This window comes from Triticum urartu, chromosome 6 (genome assembly GCF_003073215.2).
Source record: "Triticum urartu cultivar G1812 chromosome 6, Tu2.1, whole genome shotgun sequence".
Classification (NCBI taxonomy): domain Eukaryota; kingdom Viridiplantae; phylum Streptophyta; class Magnoliopsida; order Poales; family Poaceae; genus Triticum; species Triticum urartu.
The window spans coordinates 532,237,277-532,257,456 of record NC_053027.1 but is presented as its reverse complement, the minus strand read 5'-3'; the positions used below and the strand labels follow the sequence as shown (position 1 = coordinate 532,257,456).

The 20,180-nt window shown below is 44.8% G+C and overlaps 1 protein-coding gene across 1 annotated transcript; it reads right to left on the bottom strand.

Moving 5' to 3' along the window:
- Positions 1–4,784: 4,784 nt before the first annotated feature.
- LOC125514946 (subtilisin-like protease SBT1.4) lies at positions 4,785–7,420 on the bottom strand. Its single transcript, XM_048680320.1, has one exon. It carries the CDS (start codon positions 7,261–7,263, stop codon positions 4,909–4,911), a length of 2,355 nt encoding a protein of 784 aa, XP_048536277.1. The 5' UTR covers positions 7,264–7,420; the 3' UTR covers positions 4,785–4,908.
- Between the last annotated feature and the right edge of the window lie 12,760 nt (positions 7,421–20,180).

Below are 20,180 nucleotides of genomic sequence, written 5' to 3'. Positions count from 1 at the left end.
GCAATAATTTAATGCACCTTAAAGTCTGAACATGTGATGGGGAACAATCAAATTGAGTCTTATAAAATAGAAAAACTAAAATTTTGAGATAAGCTCTATAAACCAGAAAGGAGGGAGTATTAAACTTCCATATACCCATGAGGAGTATTTTGTTTCCAGCTGAAAGCCATTGTATCACAACAACAAGAAGAAACCCATATATGGCTATGCTGAACGGCATCACATTAACCATATCAGTAGCTTGACATGGTACATCTTTTGTATAGACTAAACTGTTAGCAACTTAAGATATTATAAATAAAAAAATCTTAGCATCTACGTAAAAGGAAGAAGCTATATTTGTGCAACAACGTGTTCATTAATTAGATCGCACCGTACATCCCAACAACTACGGGTTAGTTCGCCCTAATTCCTCGAACCAATGAAACTCTAGGGAAGAAACGAGACGGATTAGTTATTGCCACTGGGAAAGGATGAGAAGAGGGGCTTAATTACCTTGCACTGGAACCTCCCAACACCATCGGAGAGCAACCGCGAGTGGCCTGGGCACCCGGGGAAGGACACCTGCGGGATTGATCGCCCAAGAAATTGACCTGCGGATCTGAGCAACAATGAGGCCATTGTATTGCGCGGGCGATGTGATCAAACTGGCGGCGTGGCTGGCGTATAAACCTAGTAGGGTTTCCAGTTTTCCACAAGCGGACTCGCTACAAAAAGCACACCGCCGCACGGGAAATATCCTTTGACTCCCGCATGTATATACACCCTATATGGGGTATTTCTTTTAAATAATTAAACAAAAAGTCAAAGTACTTCAAAAGTATTTTTAGAGTAAACTTGACTTACTTGCGCATTAGTATATCAATTTTCGCAAAAAATAAAACTACATTGGCTTCACAGCAAAAAAGACAAAAATTATTTGCTATTATAGGTCACTATTCATGCTATATTGACCAAAAATTTGTCTTTTTTGAAAAGAAGTCAAAGAGAAATTTTCTTGTTGTGGAACTTTTATCACTAGTACAATGAAAGGTCAAGTTTATTTCAAAAATATTTTCAGAATTTTTTGACTTTTATTGAATTGCTAAAAAAAATCTTATATAGGGTACATATGTACCCAGGAACCAAAAGTTCCCCTCCACCGCCGCATGCGGTATTCTTCCTTAGCGCCGCGTCGCAGGCCCGACAGTTTATGGACCAGAGCAAGAACGAGGCCCAGCTACCCGCTTTCGATGTGTCGTTTCTGTGCTGGCCCATTTTAGCGCGTTCGCTCGATCGCACGGTTGCTGCTGGATTTTCTTCGGTTTTGACCATTTTTTCTTCGACTTTCTCTGTTTTCTCTTATTGCCTTGGCTTAAATTTGTATATAAAGTATTTGAATTTGACGAACATATTATTTTGAAACATGTGAACATTGTTTTGAGAATACCAGCTACATTTTTCTGAATCGCATGAAACATTTTTAATTATTCATACATTTTACATTGCATAATTTATTTTTAAAAATCACATACCTATTTTTTGTACTGTGTGAACCTTTCTTGAATCTCACAAACATTTTTTTTCAAATGGTACCAACATTTTCCAAAATCACACGAACATTTTCTTAACAATACAGAAACATTTCTCCAAAACTAAAGTAAATTTTAATCAAATATGTGTATTTACAATATCTTTAAAATACAAACAAAATTAGAAAAATAAAAAATATGAGAGAAAAAAAAACATAGTGAAGAAAATAAAAAAACAGAGCTCCTTCAAGCGACGAGGATATACCTCTCGTAACAAGCGACGTATAGCCGCGCCCTCGAAGGGTCTAGCCTGGCAAATCCTAGTGACACCTGCAGGCGTCAACTAGGCAAGGCCACACTCACAGCAAGCGAGGTGGTCCGACCTTTGTTCGCATGCGGTCTTTAGACTAGTCACAGTCAGAAGTAATTTAGAGTAGTAAGTACTAGTCTATGTTACTATCTTCATAGTGGGTACCTAACATATGTGTTGTGTCATACATCACTTCATTTATTAGGTTATAGAGTCATTTTTTCTTGATATGCGTGATGTTATAGTAACTAGATATGTTAGTACGACATGTCTCTCTCTTTCTTCATTAATTACATGCTACATCATCTATTTTGCCTAGATAATTATGATGTTACCATCTATATTACTCCCACTGTGGATAGTCTTATTACGATTTTGTTTCCTTTTTTCTTGTTTTGGTTTTTGTTTTAGCTTTTTGTAATTTTGTTTTTATAGTTATCATCCAGATATGGTTTTTCTTCTGATTTTTTCTTTCGATAGTTTTCACTTTTTATTATCTATATTTTTTGTACTGATGTGTGCTCCCAATTGTCGTGAACCCGGCGAAAGAGCCATGCAGCGCATTCTCCTACTATCTTCTGCTCACATGTCATCGTTGGGCAACGTCAAGCTGCACATTGGCCTCGGCGTTCAACCTACAACAGGCCGGCTACGGGAGAGAAATGAAGAACCGATGTGCCGCGCTTGCTGCTTCCGCCAAGACCTGCCACGCCCTAGTACAATGCTGACATGTCATGCCCCGCCGACAGCGTGCCGTGCAATAATGTCACCCCATGCGCCGACGAGCACGTCCGTCGCTGCACGGGGCGTAGCTTGTGCCACAGCGTTACACTTGCAAGATTACTATTTGGTTTTCTCAGTTATCTCATCTCACGAGTAATGCTAAACATATAAAGAATTATATGCAATTGCACACTGACTAGAATTCTTTCTTTCTAACTAATCACTCTCATTCTGATTTTCACGGGGATGGACCCCTCCTTCCCCTTAATCTCCAATCAAAACCCACCTATTTGTAAAACCCGTGTAAATCTATGTATGTGTAGCATTACTCGTGCTCAAACTGCATGTCCGTTATTTCTCCTCCTGTAACATCGGCTCGTTTTCTTGCTCCATGTCAATCGTCTTCCTTTTCTAGCCTGCTACACTGCATGCGGGCCCTGCCGCCAGCTCAGAGTTCTACCCTAACTATTGCCCCCCATTTGCAGTATCATTCTTCCAATTAAGCACAACAACACGTCAACACAGCACCTGAATGCACCAGGGGTGTGTGCTCTGGATTGGAGACATGCCCTTGTGTGACAATTCTCAGCTCTACATATATAATTGAGTCTTTAAGAAACACATGATGCATATAAAATACTTCCTCCATCTCAAAATAAATGACTCAATTTTATACTAACTTTAAGGAAGGACTAGCGATAAGAGATTTCATTGCTCCTCCAATAAATATTTTTGTCTGAACCAAATACAAAAAAGGCGGTTGCAATAGGAACTATGAAATAGGGGAAATTCGGTTGGTACCACCAACTAACTCGAATATTCGAAGATTGTCACAATTTCACGAATTCAGTTTGTGCCAACAACGAATGCGAATAAATTAGATGTATACTCTTGGCCAGGCCTCGTTTTCACCTCCCATGACCCAATTTCCTCCTCTTGGGGACACACCACTTGACATGTCAACCGTGTCAATGTGAAGAACCTATTGACAATGAACTCCGTTGTAGGCCCCATGGTTGACGAGACAGCAGAGAACAACGGTAGTGCTTGACTGTGGCACATCATTAAACATTCTCATATTCACACACCACACATGCTTGCCTTGAATTCGGGCGACCGACTGTTACTTCTCCCACGACCTACTCGAGACGCCAACGACCTATAACTACTACCCTCCCCGGGATTCGCCCCATTACCCACCTTCCCCGCCCACTCTACTCACATGCCATAAAATCCCCTCCAACGCTTTCCCTAGCCCTCTCTACTCGCATGCCATTAAAAAGTTCATCAATGTCGGTTGCTAGGGGAAACGACTAAAAGAAGAAATTAAACTAAGTATTAAAGAAAATGGAAAACAAATACTAAACTAAACAGAGAAAATAAACTAGACAAACAAGCGTGTTTTAGATGAGAACGCGCCAGTTAGGTGCGGTTCCGTTCGGCTCCGGCATAGAATGGATTTAAGCTTTTTGATCAACCGCACATACGGCTAAGTCAGTACCTGCATTATAGGATACATGCAATCTACAAATGGGCATTGGTCCCTCACATAACATTGTCTCTCAAGTAGCACAATGTTGAGACATCTCAATTGTCCTACTTCCCATCCCATACATGTGGCGGCTAACAGAAAGACATTAAGGTCACGAAGGTCGGAGCGAAGGCTATGGACAACTACGACTCGTAGAGTAGTTGTGTTCCCCTCAAGATATCAACATCTATCACCTGGAGGTTCTCGGTTTGTACAATTCTCTATCAACTTCATGTGTAGCCTAAGGAGTTGAACGTCTCCAACTACATCGATGGATCGGACATCTCCAGTCACTTAATTACAATAATGGTAAATAAAACACGAAGAAGACACACATAAATAAAAAACACATATCAAATAACTGCTTACTAAACGACCGACCCATAGCTAACAATTACTCAAATAACATCACATATAAAGGGGGTTCATTTTCATGGAATGACCTTATTCCCCTTTAGTTCATTTTCTTGTTTTTTATAAAAAAATATTGCTGATGCTTGATTTACTAATACTAATACATTTACAGTTTTGCTAGAACTCACCTAGATGAGATATAATTTGGTCTCATTCACCTTTTATAGTTATTGAATGTGATGCTATAAAATGCGTGTGTGCTGACGTGGGTTGTATCTGTTTTTGTTTTCAAGGTGAATGAGACCAAATTATATTTCATGTAAACGAGTTCTAGGCAATCGCATAAATTTAACAGTTAGGTAGTTGTACATGAGACTTTTCTTCGAAACCAAATATTAGACGTCTTGATTCACTGATGCCACCACATGAACTGAAACTTACAACAAATGACATAAACTCTCACACTACACTGATCGCATTCACATCTCCACAACCTGGCTCGTCGGCCAAGTGATGGCGATGGGGCTTGTCACCGTGTGCTCGCCGTCGCTCCACTCAATCGAGCCAAAGGTGTACTTCCCCGTGACGCTCCCGCCGATTTCCCGTGCGAAGGTGACGGCATATCCTTGCGTCTTCTGCGTCGCACTGAACCGCAGCGTCTCGGGGCTCACCGTGACGAGCACGCCGTCAGGCGCGGTGATCTTGGCCCGGTACGTAGTCGTAGCGTCGCCGCCGACGTTGCGCACGACGCGGCGCTGCGTGACGGCCGCCTTTTTTTTGTTCGATGTGATCACCACGGAGAAAGCCGGGTAGTTGTGGTCGCCCACGGAGGAGCCCGCGCGCGTCGAGCAGCTGGTGGACGAGCCGAACACGGCGACCTGCTTGGCGGTGTAGCCGAGCGCGCACAGGAAGGTGATGTAGTCCTCCGTGCCGGCGTCGTACACAAGGCCCGGGTCGACGGCGCTGTTGGGGTCGATGTGTCCGGCCCCGCGTGCGAACGGCGTGGACGCCTCGCCGGTGGACATGGCACCGATCAGGCCGCCGGCGCTGTCCACGTTTTGCGCGGTTGTCATCAGAGCGGACTTGATCGCGGCGGGGCTCCACTCCGGCCTAGCCTGCCGGAGCAGCGCGACGATGCCGCTCACATGCGGGCATGACATGGACGTGCCGGATATGATGTTGTACTTCACTCGCCTCGTGTCAAAGTCGAGCTCCGACGGCGAGTTGGCGCCCGTCCAAGCGGCGAGGATGTCCACGCCAGGCGCGGTCACGTCCGGCTTGAGGATCTCCGGCGCGCGGAAGTTCGGCCCGCGGCTCGAGAAGGACGCCATTCTAGGAGAAGGAGGCGTCGGGCCGACCACGGTGCCGCGGAAGACGATCGTCGCGGTAGGGGATGTTTGCGTGCGTATGTACTTTTTAATCTTCTCGGCGGCGGCGAATGGGACGTCCGTGGCCGGGTGGACATGGGGGCTGGTGATCACTTGCTCGCCGTCTTCTTTGGCGCCGGTGAGAATTGCTCCGGCGCCACCGGCGAGCTTGACGGCTTGTCCTTTCGCTGCTTGGGCCGTTACACCCAGTTCGCAGAAAACAATCTTCCCGGCTACCTTCGCGGGTTTCAGCTTCCCCTCTTCGCACACTTTGGAGCCCACGTCTCCTCCGTAGACCACTGGTAACTTGGTCGCGCCGAGCGGCTCGCCGGCGTATAGAGTAGTGCCCGTGAAGGTCTCGCCGTTGCCGAGAACGACGTCGCCCGGGAATCGGCGGTTGAGCGTGGACGCGCCGACCGTCAAGATCCACGGCGCGATGTTCACGGCGGTGGAGTCCCCGGGCCCAGAGTTTCCCGCGGAGGCCGAGACGACGATGCCCTTGCTGACGGCGCGGAACGCGCCCACCGCGGTTGTATCGCTGTAAAAGTTGTCGGCCAAGCCGGTGTCGCCGAGCGAGACGGAGATGACGTCGACACGGTCTGTGATGGCCTCGTCAAATGCGGCGAGGATGTCAGAGCCCGCGCATCCTTCGTCCCAGCACGCTTTGTAGACGGCAATGCGCGCGCCCGGGGCCATGCCGACGGCCTTTCCTCCGGCGTAGTCGAAGAAACCGGCGTCCGCGGCAGCAGAGCCGCCGGCGGTGGAGGAGGTGTGGGTGCCATGGCCGTTGGTGTCGAGCGGCGACAACGAGTCCTCGCCGAGGGCACGGCCGCGTGCAGCCTCCAGCCCCTTGTGGAAGAACTTGGCGCCGACGAGTTTGTTGTTGCAGAGCGCGGAGGCGTTGAACGACGGACCCGAGACGCACCCGCCGCGGAACTTGCTGGGCGGCGGCGGCAGCGAGGGGTCGGCGGCGAACGATTTGCGGCCTTCCGGGTAGACGCCGGTGTCGATCACGCCGATGATGACGTCCGTGGCGCCGTTGGAGGCCTTGAGAAGCCCGGAGGACGGCGAGAGGCCGAGGAACGATGGCGTCAGGGTGGTGTGCAGCTGCTGCATCACGTCGGGCACGACGGCGAGCACGGAGCCCGAGGACGCGAGCTGCGCGGCCTGGCGGCCCGTGAGCTGCGCCGCGAAGCCCGTGGCGGCGTGCGCGTAGGAGTAGAGCACCCTAGGCGCCGGGCTGGACAGCTCGACGGGGAGTAGGTCGCGCAAGAACGCACCATACGCCCGCGTGGCCATTAGACCGCGGCGCGGCAGCCGTGGCGCGTGCTCCGCCGCGACGTGCACGATGTAGGAGGACCGGGCCTCCGCCGTCTCGCTCTCCACCTCCGTGGCCGCCATCGCCGCCGCGGCGACGACGAAGCCAAGGAGGACGCACAGGGCCGCGAATGGTCTGAGGAGATCCATTGTCGCTCGCTGCAAGCGGTGTACGCGGTCAGTGGTGCGGTGGCAACAGGGACGGGGAGCACGAATAAGTAGGCAGCGCGGCAGCGCCGGTCACCGTGGCAGCACGCGGAGGGAGTAGCTGCCGTTCCAAACAATTGGCGGTATCCGAATTTCTTAGTGTTTCCACGAGATAAACTCCCACATATTCTAGCACTGCATTATTGCGAGAGGCCGGCAGCGAGGCTCTCGGGTGGTGCTTAGGTTATCTACATTCTTCTTTCAAAATTGGTGTTATCTCATTCCTTGTACGGACGCCAAAAAGAAAATGCATGTTGCCTCCAATTTTCTTGGTGGCTCGTTTCCTTGTAAGAACGCATGACGCCTCCATTTTGTCGTTGGCAAGAAAAATATGGAGCATTGCTCCAATGACATGTTGTCCTTAAACTTATTGTAGTGCTTGTCAACTGATCAACAAGTATTGAATTAGTGGAGGTTAGTTGCCGTTAGTTGTGCACATTTGGCGTATGAGTGAAGGCATCAAATTTGTCAAACTGTACCACTCTGAACTGTCCCTGGGAGTTGAGGAGCCCTAGCATTGGAGGGACATGAATCATATCAGTGATGGATCTTCTTCTTTTTTTTGTGGGAAGATGGATCTTTTATTTTTTGACCAATCACAACGATGGATCTGGTGAAAGAGAGGGCAAAGAAAACCCCTTTAGCTATACGCAAGTCGCCTGATTTTTGTATTTGGGTATGTCGATTATTGAAGCGTAGAGGTTTGCTTTGAGATTCGGTGCCATTTTCTTTTTGGCGTGGTTGTTTCGCTGGTTTGGGTTGTGTTTCATCGACTGACCCCATACTTTGTCAATCGATTCGTTCCTTGGCTGAGCCCGTTAACAGTTATGAACTCTTGACCCGTTTTCAGCTCAGCCCAGCTGTTGTACAATGTCGAGACTCAAGAAAGGCCGACTCCCCGGGTTTGTCTCTTTCCTTTATCTCCTCGGGTTACACACCTCCCTTTCAGTCTCGTCATCTCTGTTCCCCTTCGCCTCTCCATTCTTCTCCCTCTGTAGCTAGGTTTGTGTTTTTTTTCCGATCACCACATTCGTTTCTTTTTGTATTGTGTGATTCGGTTGCTATTTTTGTATTGTGTGATCCTGCCCAACTGTTCTTGTGGTAGTAGTAGTTGTTGTTCTCCGACCATGGATCCCTGCTAGAATTTTGTAGTAGTTGTTGTTGTTCATTCGCCATGGATCTAAGAAATGAATTGGTAGTTGTTGTTGTTTATGTTGCATAGGTTTTTGTAGTATTATTTGTTGTTGTTTCATGTGCCATGGATCCCTGTCTCTTGTATTCAGATACATGTATGAGATTTGTCTGTTGCTGAAGAATCATTTGTGCAAGTTTTGGTTATTATTGACGCAAATTTCGGTAGCCTGAATATTAGAAGTTCTAACCTGATTAGTATCATGATATGGTAGTAAATAATAAAATAAATGGTTGTCATCATAGCAAAATTTCTGGAATGGCATCCAAAATAGTTGTGCCCTGCATTTAATATTACTCCCTCCGTCCGGAAATATTTGTCATCAGAATTGATAAAAGGGGATGTATCTAGATGTATTTTAGTTCTAGATACATCTCTTTTTATCAATTTTGGTGACAAGTATTTTCGGACGGAGGGAGTAGTTTTTAGTGTTGCTTAACCTTGTTCGTAGTATGGTTTGATCCATAGTGACTTATTTCTTGTTGATCTTGTATTTCTGCAATTTGTACGCCATGCATATGCATTTTTTTTCAGATAATTAGTATTGTGATGTGGTAGTGAATAAGAATAGTTATGGCTCCTGCCATTTCTTTCATAGTAGGTGCCATGGCAATTCATTTTGTACCCATTGTAGCATAAATGATTGTTAGTGAGATCCTACTATGTTGCTCTACTTGTGTAATTGTTGCTACACTCTGAATTTGTTCCTGCAAAAGTATGTTATGTGCAAGTTTTGAATTTCTAATCTGCAATTTATTATTATTATATTTAACATATGCAAACCTTTGTAGAATTGCATGCCAAGGTATGCAATTTATGTACCCTGCATGTGTGTAATGGAAGACTGTTGCTGACAATAGTACTTTCTGGATTTTTTAGATAATAGTAAAAATAGTAGCAATAGTACCCTACATATAGCTAGGTGCAACTTAGAGTTGGAATGAGTGACATAGCAACAAAACTTATGTCTATTTTTGTTTTTGATTTTAGAATTTATCTTCAGGGAGGGTATAGTAGGCTTCCCAATACCCATTCATGTAAAGAGAAGCTTATTTCAAAAGAAAAATTGAGTTTTGAATTTGTCTGTAGGGAGGATAGTAGGCTTCCCAAAATTTACTCCTGCATAGAGAAACTTCATTCAATTTTGTTTTTTTGCTTTTGTATTAATCTTTAGGGAGGGTGGTATGAAGGAAATATGCCCTAGAGGCAATAATAAAGTTATTATTTATTTCCTTATAATCATGATAAAGGTTTATTATTCATGCTAGAATTGTATTAACCGGAAACATAATACATGTGTGAATACATAGACAAACAAAGTGTCACTAGTATGCCTCTACTTGACTAGCTCGTTAATCAAAGATGGTTATGTTTCCTAACCATGAACAATGAGTTGTTATTTGATTAACGGGATCACATCATTAAGAGAATGATCTGATTGACATGACCCATTCCATTAGCTTAGCACCCGATCGTTTATTATGTTGCTATTGCTTTCTTCATGACTTATACATGTTCCTGTAACTATGAGATTATGCAACTCCCGTTTACCGGAGGAACACTTTGGGTACTGCCAAATGTCACAACGTAACTGGGTGATTATAAAGGAGTACTACAGGTGTCTCCAAAGGTACATGTTGGGTTGGCGTATTTCGAGATTAGGTTTTGTCACTCCGATTGTCGGAGAGGTATCTCTGGGCCCTCTCGGTAATGCACATCACATAAGCCTTGCAAGCATTGCAACTAATGAGTTAGTTGCGGGATGATGTATTACAGAACGAGTAAAGAGACTTGCCGGTAACAAGATTGAACTAGGTATTGGATACCGACGATCGAATCTCGGGCAAGTAACATACCGATGACAAAGGGAACAACGTATGTTGTTATGCGGTCTGACCGATAAAGATCTTCGTAAAATATGTAGGAGCCAATATGGGCATCCAGGTCCCGCTATTGGTTATTGACCGGAGACGTGTCTCGGTCATGTCTACATTGTTCTCGAACCCGTAGGGTCCGCACGCTTAAGGTTACAATGACAATTATATTATGAGTTTATGCATTTTGATGTACCGAAGGTTGTTCGGAGTCCCGGATGTGATCACGGACATGACGAGGAGCCTCGAAATGGTCGAGACATAAAGATTGATATATTGGAAGCCTATATTTGGACATCGGAAGTGTTCCGGGTGAAATCGGGATTTTACCGGAGTACCGAGAGGGTTACCAGTACCCCCCGGGAGCTAAATGGGCCATGATGGGCCTTAGTGGAAAAAAGAAGAGGCAGCCCTACATGGGCTGCGCGCCTCCCCCTTCCCCTAATCCTGTTAGGACTAGGAGAGGTGGCCGGCCCCCTCTCTCTCTTTTCCCCCTCCGCGAATCCTATTCCAACTAGGATTGGGGGGGATCCTACTCCCAGAGGGAGTAGGACTCTCCTGGCGCGCCACACCTTGGCCGGCCAGCCTCCCCCCCTCTAGTCCTTTATATACTGAGGTAGAGGCACCCCAGAACACACAAGTTGATCCACGTGATCTATTCCTTAGCCGTGTGCGGTGCCCCAGCCACCATATTCCTCGATAATACTGTAGCGGAGTTTAGGCGAAGCCCTGCTGCTGTAGTGCATCAAGATCGTCACCACGCCGTCGTGCTGACGGAACTCTTCCCCGACACTTTGCTGGATCGGAGTCCGGGAATCGTCATCGAGCTGAACGTGTGCTCGAACTCGGAGGTGCCGTAGTTTCGGTGCTTGATCGGCTGGATCGTGAAGACGTACGACTACTTCCTCTACGTTGTGTCAACGCTTCCGCAGTCGGTCTGCGAGGGTACGTAGACAACACTCTCCCCTCTCGTTGCTTTGCATCACCATGATCTTGCGTGTGCGTAGGAAAATTTTGAAATTACTACGAAACCCAACAGTGGCATCTGAGCCTAGCTTTTATGGTTTGATGTTATTTGCACGAGTAGAACACAAGTGAGTTGTGGGCGATATAAGTCATACTGCCTACCAGCATGTCATACTTGGTTCGGCGGTATTGTTGGACGAGACGACCCGGACCAACATTACGCGTACGCTTACACGAGACCGGTTCCCCCGACGTGCTTTGCACACAGGTGGCTTGCGGGTGACTGTCTCTCCAACTTTAGTTGAACCAAGTGTGGCTACGCCCGGTCCTTGCGAAGGTTAAAACGAAGTCTATTTGACAAACTGTCGTTGTGGTTTTGATGCGTAGGTGAGATTGGTTCTTGCTTAAGCCCGTAGCAGCCACGTAAAACTTGCAACAACAAAGTAGAGGACGTCTAACTTGTTTTTGCAGGGCATGTTGTGATGTGATATGGTCAAGGCATGATGCTGAATTTTATTGTATGAGATGATCATGTTTTGTAACCGAGTTATCGGCAACTGGCAGGAGCCATATGGTTGTCGCTTTATTGTATGCAATGCAATCGCGATGTAATGCTTTACTTTATTACTAAACGGTAGTGATAGTCGTGGAAGCATAAGATTGGCGAGACGACAACGATGCTACGATGGAGATCAAGGTGTCGCGCCGGTGACGATGGTGATCATAACGGTGCTTCGGAGATGGAGATCACAAGCACAAGATGATGATGGCCATATCATATCACTTATATTGATTGCATGAGATGTTTATCCTTTTATGCATCTTATCTTGCTTTGATTGACGGTAGCAATTATAAGATGATCTCTCACTAAATTATCAAGAAGTGTTCTCCCTGAGTATGCACCGTTGCCAAAGTTCGTCGTGCCCAGACACCACGTGATGATCGGGTGTGATAAGCTCTACGTCCATCTACAACGGGTGCAAGCCAGTTTTTGCACACGCAGAATACTCAGGTTAAACTTGACGAGCCTAGCATATGCAGATATGGCCTCGGAACACGGAGACCGAAAGGTCGAGCGTGAATCATATAGTAGATATGATCAACATAACGATGTTCACCATTGAAAACTACTCCATCTCACGTGATGATCGGTTATGGTTTAGTTGATTTGGATCACGTAATCACTTAGAAGATTAGAGGGATGTCTATCTAAGTGGGAGTTCTTAAGTAATTTGATTAATTGAACTTAAACTTATCATGAACTTAGTACCTGATAGTATCTTGCTTGTTTATGTTGATTGTAGATAGATGGCTCGTGCTGTTGTTCCGTTGAATTTTAATGCGTTCCTTGAGAAAGCAAAGTTGAAAGATGATGGTAGCAATTACACGGACTGGGTCCGTAACTTGAGGATTATCCTCATTGCTGCTCAGAAGAATTACGTCCTGGAAGCACCGCTGGGTGCCAGGCCTGTGCTGGAGCAACACCAGATGTTATGAACGTCTGGCAGAGCAAAGCTGATGACTACTCGATAGTTCAGTGTGCCATGCTTTACGGCTTAGAATCGGGACTTCAACGACGTTTTGAACGTCATGGAGCATATGGGATGTTCCAGGAGTTGAAGTTAATATTTCAAGCAAATGCCCGGATTGAGAGATATGAAGTCTCCAATAAGTTCTATAGCTGCAAGATGGAGGAGAACAGTTCTGTCAGTGAGCATATACTCAAAATGTCTGGGTATAATAATCACTTGATTCAATTGGGAGTTAATCTTCCGGATGATTGCGTCATTGACAGAATTCTCCAATCACTGCCACCGAGCTACAAGAGCTTCGTGATGAACTATAATATGCAAGGGATGAACAAGACTATTCCCGAGCTCTTCGCAATGCTGAAAGCTGCGGAGGTAGAAATCAAGGAGCATCAAGTGTTGATGGTTAACAAGACCACTAGTTTCAAGAAAAAGGGCAAAGGGAAGAAGAAGGGGAACTTCAAGAAGAACAGCAAGCAAGTTGCTGCTCAGGAGAAGAAACCCAAGTCTGGACCTAAGCCTGAAACTGAGTGCTTCTACTGCAAGCAGACTGGTCACTGGAAGCGGAACTGTCCCAAGTATTTGGCGGATAAGAAGGATGGCAAGGTGAACAAAGGTATATGTGATATACATGTTATTGATGTGTACCTTACTAGAGCTCGCAGTAGCACCTGGGTATTTGATACTGGTTCTGTTGCTAATATTTGCAACTCGAAACAGGGACTACGGAATAAGCGGGCATTGGCACGAGGTGATGATGCGCGTGGGAAACGGTTCCAAAGTCGATGTGATCGCGGTCGGCACGCTACCTCTACATCTACCTTCGGGATTAATATTAGACCTAAATAATTGTTATTTGGTGCCAGCCTTGAGCATGAACATTATATCTGGATCTTGTTTGATGCGAGACGGTTATTCATTTAAATCAGAGAATAATGGTTGTTCTATTTATATGAGTAATATCTTTTATGGTCATGCACCTTTGAAGAGTGGTCTATTTTTGATGAATCTCGATAGTAGTGATACACATATTCATAATGTTGAAGCCAAAAGATGCAGAGTTGATAATGAAAGTGCAACTTATTTGTGGCACTGTCGTTTAGGTCATATCGGTGTAAAGCGCATGAAGAAACTCCATACTGATGGACTTTTGGAACCACTTGATTATGAATCACTTGGTACTTGCGAACCGTGCCTCATGGGCAAGATGACTAGAACATCGTTCCCCGGTACTATGGAGAGAGCAACAGATTTGTTGGAAATCATACATACCGATGTATGTGGTCCGATGAATATTGAGGCTCGTGGCGGATATCGTTATTTTCTCACCTTCACAGATGAATTAAGCAGATATGGGTATATCTACTTAATGAAACATAAGTCTGAAACATTTGAAAAGTTCAAAGAATTTCAGAGTGAAGTTGAAAATCATCGTAACAAGAAAATAAAGTTTCTACGATCTGATCGTGGAGGAGAATATTTGAGTTACGAGTTTGGTGTACATTTGAAAAATTGTGGAATAGTTTCGCAACTCACGCCACTCGGAACACCACAGCGTAATGGTGTGTCCGAACATCGTAATCGTACTTTACTAGATATGGTGCGATCTATGATGTCTCTTACTGATTTACCGCTATCGTTTTGGGGTTATGCTTTAGAGACGGCCGCATTCACGTTAAATAGGGCACCATCAAAATCCGTTGATACGACGCCTTATGAACTGTGGTTTGGCAAGAAACCAAAGTTGTCGTTTCTTAAAGTTTGGGGCTGCGATGCTTATGTGAAAAAGCTTCAACCTGATAAGCTCGAACCCAAATCGGAGAAATGTGTCTTCATAGGATACCCAAAGGAGACTGTTGGGTACACCTTCTATCACAGATCCGAAGGCAAGACATTCGTTGCTAAGAATGGATCCTTTCTAGAGAAGGAGTTTCTCTCGAAAGAAGTGAGTGGGAGGAAAGTAGAACTTGACGAGGTAACTGTACCTACTCCTTTATTGGAAAGTAGTACATCACAGAAAACTGTTTCTGCGACACCTACACCAATAAGTGAGGAAGCTAATGATGATGGTCATCAAACTTCAGATCAAGATACTACTGAACTTCGTAGATCAACCAGAGTAAGATCCGCGCCAGAGTGGTACGGTAATCCTGTTCTGGAAATCATGCAACTAGATCATGATGAACCTACGAACTATGAAGAAGCGATGGTGAGCCCAGATTCCGCAAAGTGGCTTGAAGCCATGAAATCTGAGATGGGATCCATGTATGAGAACAAAGTATGGACTTTGGTTGACTTGCCCGATGATCAGCAAGCAATTGAGAATAAATGGATCTTCAAGAAGAAGACTGACGCTGATGGTAATGTTACTGTCTACAAAGCTCGACTTGTCGCGAAAGGTTTTCGGCAAGTTCAAGGGATTGACTACGATGAGACCTTCTCACCCGTAGCGATGCTTAAGTCCGTCCGAATCATGTTAGCAATTGCCGCATTTTATGATTATGAAATTTGGCAAATGGATGTCAAAACTGCATTCCTGAATGGATTTCTGGAAGAAGAGTTGTATATGATGCAACCAGAAGGTTTTGTCGATCCAAAAGGAGCTAACAAAGTGTGCAAGCTCCAGCGATCCATTTATGGACTGGTGCAAGCCTCTCGGAGTTGGAATAAACGTTTTGATAATGTGATCAAAGCATTTGGTTTTATACAGACTTTCGGAGAAGCCTGTATTTACAAACCGGATACGTGTTTACATTAAACGGTGGAGCTGTCAATTGGTGCAGTTCTAAACAAAGCGTCGTAGCAGGATCTACATGTGAAGCGGAGTACATAGCTGCTTCAGAAGCAGCGAACGAAGGAGTCTGGATGAAGGAGTTCATATCTGATCTAGGTGTCATACCTAGTGCATCGGGTCCAATGAAAATCTTTTGTGACAATACTGGTGCAATTGCCTTGGCAAAGGAATCCAGATTTCATAAGAGGACCAAGCACATCAAGAGACGCTTCAATTCCATCCGGGATATAGTCCAGGTGGGAGACATAGAGATTTGCAAGATACATACGGATCTGAATGTTGCAGACCCGTTGACTAAGCCTCTACCACGAGCAAAACATGATCAGCACCAAGGCTCCATCGGTGTTAGAATCATTACGGTGTAATCTAGATTATTGACTCTAGTGCAAGTGGGAGACTGAAGGAAATATGCCCTAGAGGCAATAATAAAGTTATTATTTATTTCCTTATAATCATGATAAAGGTTTATTATTCATGCTAGAATTGTATTAACCGGAAACATAATACATGTGTGAATACATAGACAAACAAAGTGTCACTAGTATGCCTCTACTTGACTAGCTCGTTAATCAAAGATGGTTATGTTTCCTAACCATGAACAATGAGTTGTTATTTGATTAACGGGATCACATCATTAAGAGAATGATCTGATTGACATGACCCATTCCATTAGCTTAGCACCCGATCGTTTAGTATGTTGGTATTGCTTTCTTCATGACTTATACATGTTCCTGTAACTATGAGATTATGCAACTCCCGTTTACCGGAGGAACACTTTGGGGACTGCCAAACGTCACAACGTAACTGTGTGATTATAAAGGAGTACTACAGGTGTCTCCAAAGGTACATGTTGGGTTGGCGTATTTCGAGATTAGGTTTTGTCACTCCGATTGTCGGAGAGGTATCTCTGGGCCCTCTCGGTAATGCACATCACATAAGCCTTGCAATCATTGCAACTAATGAGTTAGTTGCGGGATGATGTATTACAGAACGAGTAAAGAGACTTGCCGGTAACAAGATTGAACTAGGTATTGGATACTGACGATCGAATCTCGGACAAGTAACATACCGATGACAAAGGGAACAACGTATGTTGTTATGCGGTCTGACCGATAAAGATCTTCGTAGAATATGTAGGAGCCAATATGGGCATCCAGGTCCCGCTATTGGTTATTGACCGGAGACGTGTCTCGGTCATGTCTACATTGTTCTCGAACCCGTAGGGTCCGCACGCTTAAGGTTACGATGACAATTATATTATGAGTTTATGCATTTTGATGTACCGAAGGTTGTTCGGAGTCCCGGATGTGATCACGGACATGACGAGGAGTCTCGAAATGGTCGATACATAAAGATTGATATATTGGAAGCCTATATTTGGACGTCGGAAGTGTTCCGGGTGAAATCGGGATTTTACCGGAGTACCGAGAGGGTTACCGGAACCCCCCGGGAGCTAAATGGGCCATGATGGGCCTTAGTGGAAAAAAGAAGAGGCATCCCTACATGGGCTGCACGCCTCCCCCTTCCCCTAATCCTATTAGGACTAGGAGAGGTGGCCGGCCCCCTCTCTCTCTTTTCCCCCTCCGCGAATCCTATTCCAACTAGGATTGGGGGGGGATCCTACTCCCAGAGGGAGTAGGACTCTCCTAGCGCACCACACCTTGGCCGGCCAGCCTCCCCCCTCTAGTCCTTTATATACTGAGGCAGAGGCACCCCAGAACACACAAGTTGATCCACGTGATCTATTCCTTAGCCGTGTGCGGTGCCCCAACCACCATATTCCTCGATAATACTGTAGCGGAGTTTAGGCGAAGCCCTGCTGTTGTAGTGCATCAAGATCGTCACCACGCCGTCGTGCTGACGGAACTCTTCCCCGACACTTTGCTGGATCGGAGTCCGGGAATCGTCATCGAGCTGAACGTGTGCTCGAACTCGGAGGTGCCGTAGTTTCGGTGCTTGATCGGTTGGATCGTGAAGACGTACGACTACTTCCTCTACGTTGTGTCAACGCTTCCGCAGTCGGTCTGCGAGGGTACGTAGACAACACTCTCCCCTCTCGTTGCTTTGCATCACCATGATCTTGCGTGTGCGTAGGAAAATTTTGAAATTACTACGAAACCGAACATAATAGACTTCCCATAATTCATTTTTTATGGAGACATTTCTTTCATTTTTGTTTTTGCCTTTTGAATTTATCTTCAGGTAGGGTAATTCATTCTGCTCTAGTAAAATTTATGTCAGCTAGCATTCCTGTACTTCTAGTATTGTTAAGTGCAATACTAGTCCTATGAATTTGCTTATTCAGATATATGTGATCCAGACATTGAATTCAAAGGTGCAGGAAAGTAATTACAAAATGTTTCTACATATGAGCTGCCTATCTTCAAGTAATGTTTGAACGGTTGTAAATTAGAATTTACTTACCTGAGTGTATAGCTTATTCCATGGTTAATTTGTTTTTACTAATGTTCTTTGTGTGCAAATGTTCCAACCTGAACCTGCAAATTTTAAAATCATAGTAGTAATGACTTTTGATCTTTCTGTAAAATTGAGTTATGGGGTTACGATCTGACTGTAATACATCAAATCACTTCTATATTTAAACTTATGATAAGTGTAGTAATGACTTTTAATATGTGAACTGTATTCCTACAATTTTGAAATCTGCATGATACCAATTTCAAAGGGACAATGCTTGTAGGCTTCTAGTTGATTGATCAAGCATTTTCTCTTTATGTAATATTCTGTTCATAAGATTTTGCGTATCTGCTATGGATTTGATTACCTTTACAAATTATTCATTTTGTAGTATCCCTATGTCAAACTAGAGGTTTCCTACAACACCTCTGTTGCGATTCATTCATACGAATTTCAAATATGGAGAAGATCAATTAAAATGGATAAACTTGCTACTCAACTGGATGAGAAAGCTTGTAGGTCATTCTTCCCACTTCTTCCTTTTCTTTCTCTTACATATGATTCCTTCCTGCTCTTTGTTTGTTTAGACCCCATCTCATAGTTTGTTTCTAGTGGAGAGTGGGGAAAGTGAGAAACCTTGTAGTCAGGTGTGTTTTTGTTTTTGCGGGTTTTGCTGTGACGCGTTAGTAGGTCCAGCCCATGGGTGTGTTTCTGTGTGATGCTCAAAAATGCTGAAGCAGAGTTGGGCTAGGTTGTTTCTTCAAAATCGATTGACTCATAATTTGGGCCAGTCAATTATGTTTGAATAGAAATTCTATTTTCCCATTTGAATAGAAATTAATGGTAGATCCAGAATTGACTGACTGCAAATTCTTTTCAGCCGACTGGCTCCTAGCCAGCCCAGAGAAAAAAACTTAATGATGCCGCCTAGAAACTTCCGCCATCAATATAAGTCTATGACACATTTGCTAATCTTCAGTTGCCTGCTTTTTTTGTGTGTTTTAGGCGATTTGGACACGACTCGAGACTGAGCTGGACATTGGGACGACACGTCCGAACGGAGTGTCTCCGGTAAAGGCGGCCAAAAGACGGGAAAAAGAGAAGACTGGTGGAGGGGAGTCTAAGGGTTAACCGGTGTGGGTGGTGGTGGAGGTGGTGGGTGTTTTTCAACTCCGTGAAAGTGGATTCAGAGCAATGGTCAAGGTAACAACGGCTCAGAGGAGGGCAACCAAAATTTTGCGACTTTTTGTGAAAATCTAAGTTAATGATCAATAGATTTGGATAAGTAATTTAGAAAGGATATTCTCATACCCACACAATACAAGAACATGTATATGTGAAATCTATCATTTTCATAATCTGTAATTAATTCATGTCTTGTTTGTTGGATTAGGTCTACAAATGTTGTAATGGAATGTATACATAGGATAGGGTAGGATAGGGCGGTGCAGTGAGGCTACGCAGCAACGACACTGCACGGCGGGTAGGTTGATGGAGGCGGATGGGGATGAGGAAAGGGCAGAGGACTATATTGATGAGGGTGATTGGAGTTGATGTTTCTTTTCCAGTTAACTAAAGAATATGAGGCCCCTAACTACAGGGGTTTGTTGCGAAATTAAAATTTCATGAGAGAAGAGTCATCAACGTAAATTGCATGTATAATTGATGAATTTTCTCATACATGTTTTACAAAGAAGAAATCAATAACAAAACTACATAGACGGTGCATGTGCAATATACGGTATACAAATCAAGACAATGCACTACTAGGAAAAGGCTAATTAGTGGTGCACCTGTTTTGGACATTAACGGCGCACTACAGGTGCGCCACTATTAACACGCCACTAGTAACAAGTACTAATGGCGCACCCCTGGTGCGCCACTAGTATCCCAGATAATAGTGGCACACCTGGCAGTGCGCCATTAATATGTCCCCTGGTGCGCCATTACTATGCCTCTCAGGGGGCCATATTTACCTTGTGCTCTGGGTTACTAATGACGCACTTCTAGATAATGCGCCACTAGTATGTTTATTGCAGTGCGCCACTAAAGTGCAGTATGGTGCGCCACTAGTATGAATATTAGG

Excerpts from the sequence above, each read along its gene's own strand:
- LOC125514946 (XM_048680320.1), bottom strand. The coding sequence starts at position 7,263 with ATGGATCTCCTCAGACCATTCGCGGCCCTGTGCGTCCTCCTTGGCTTC.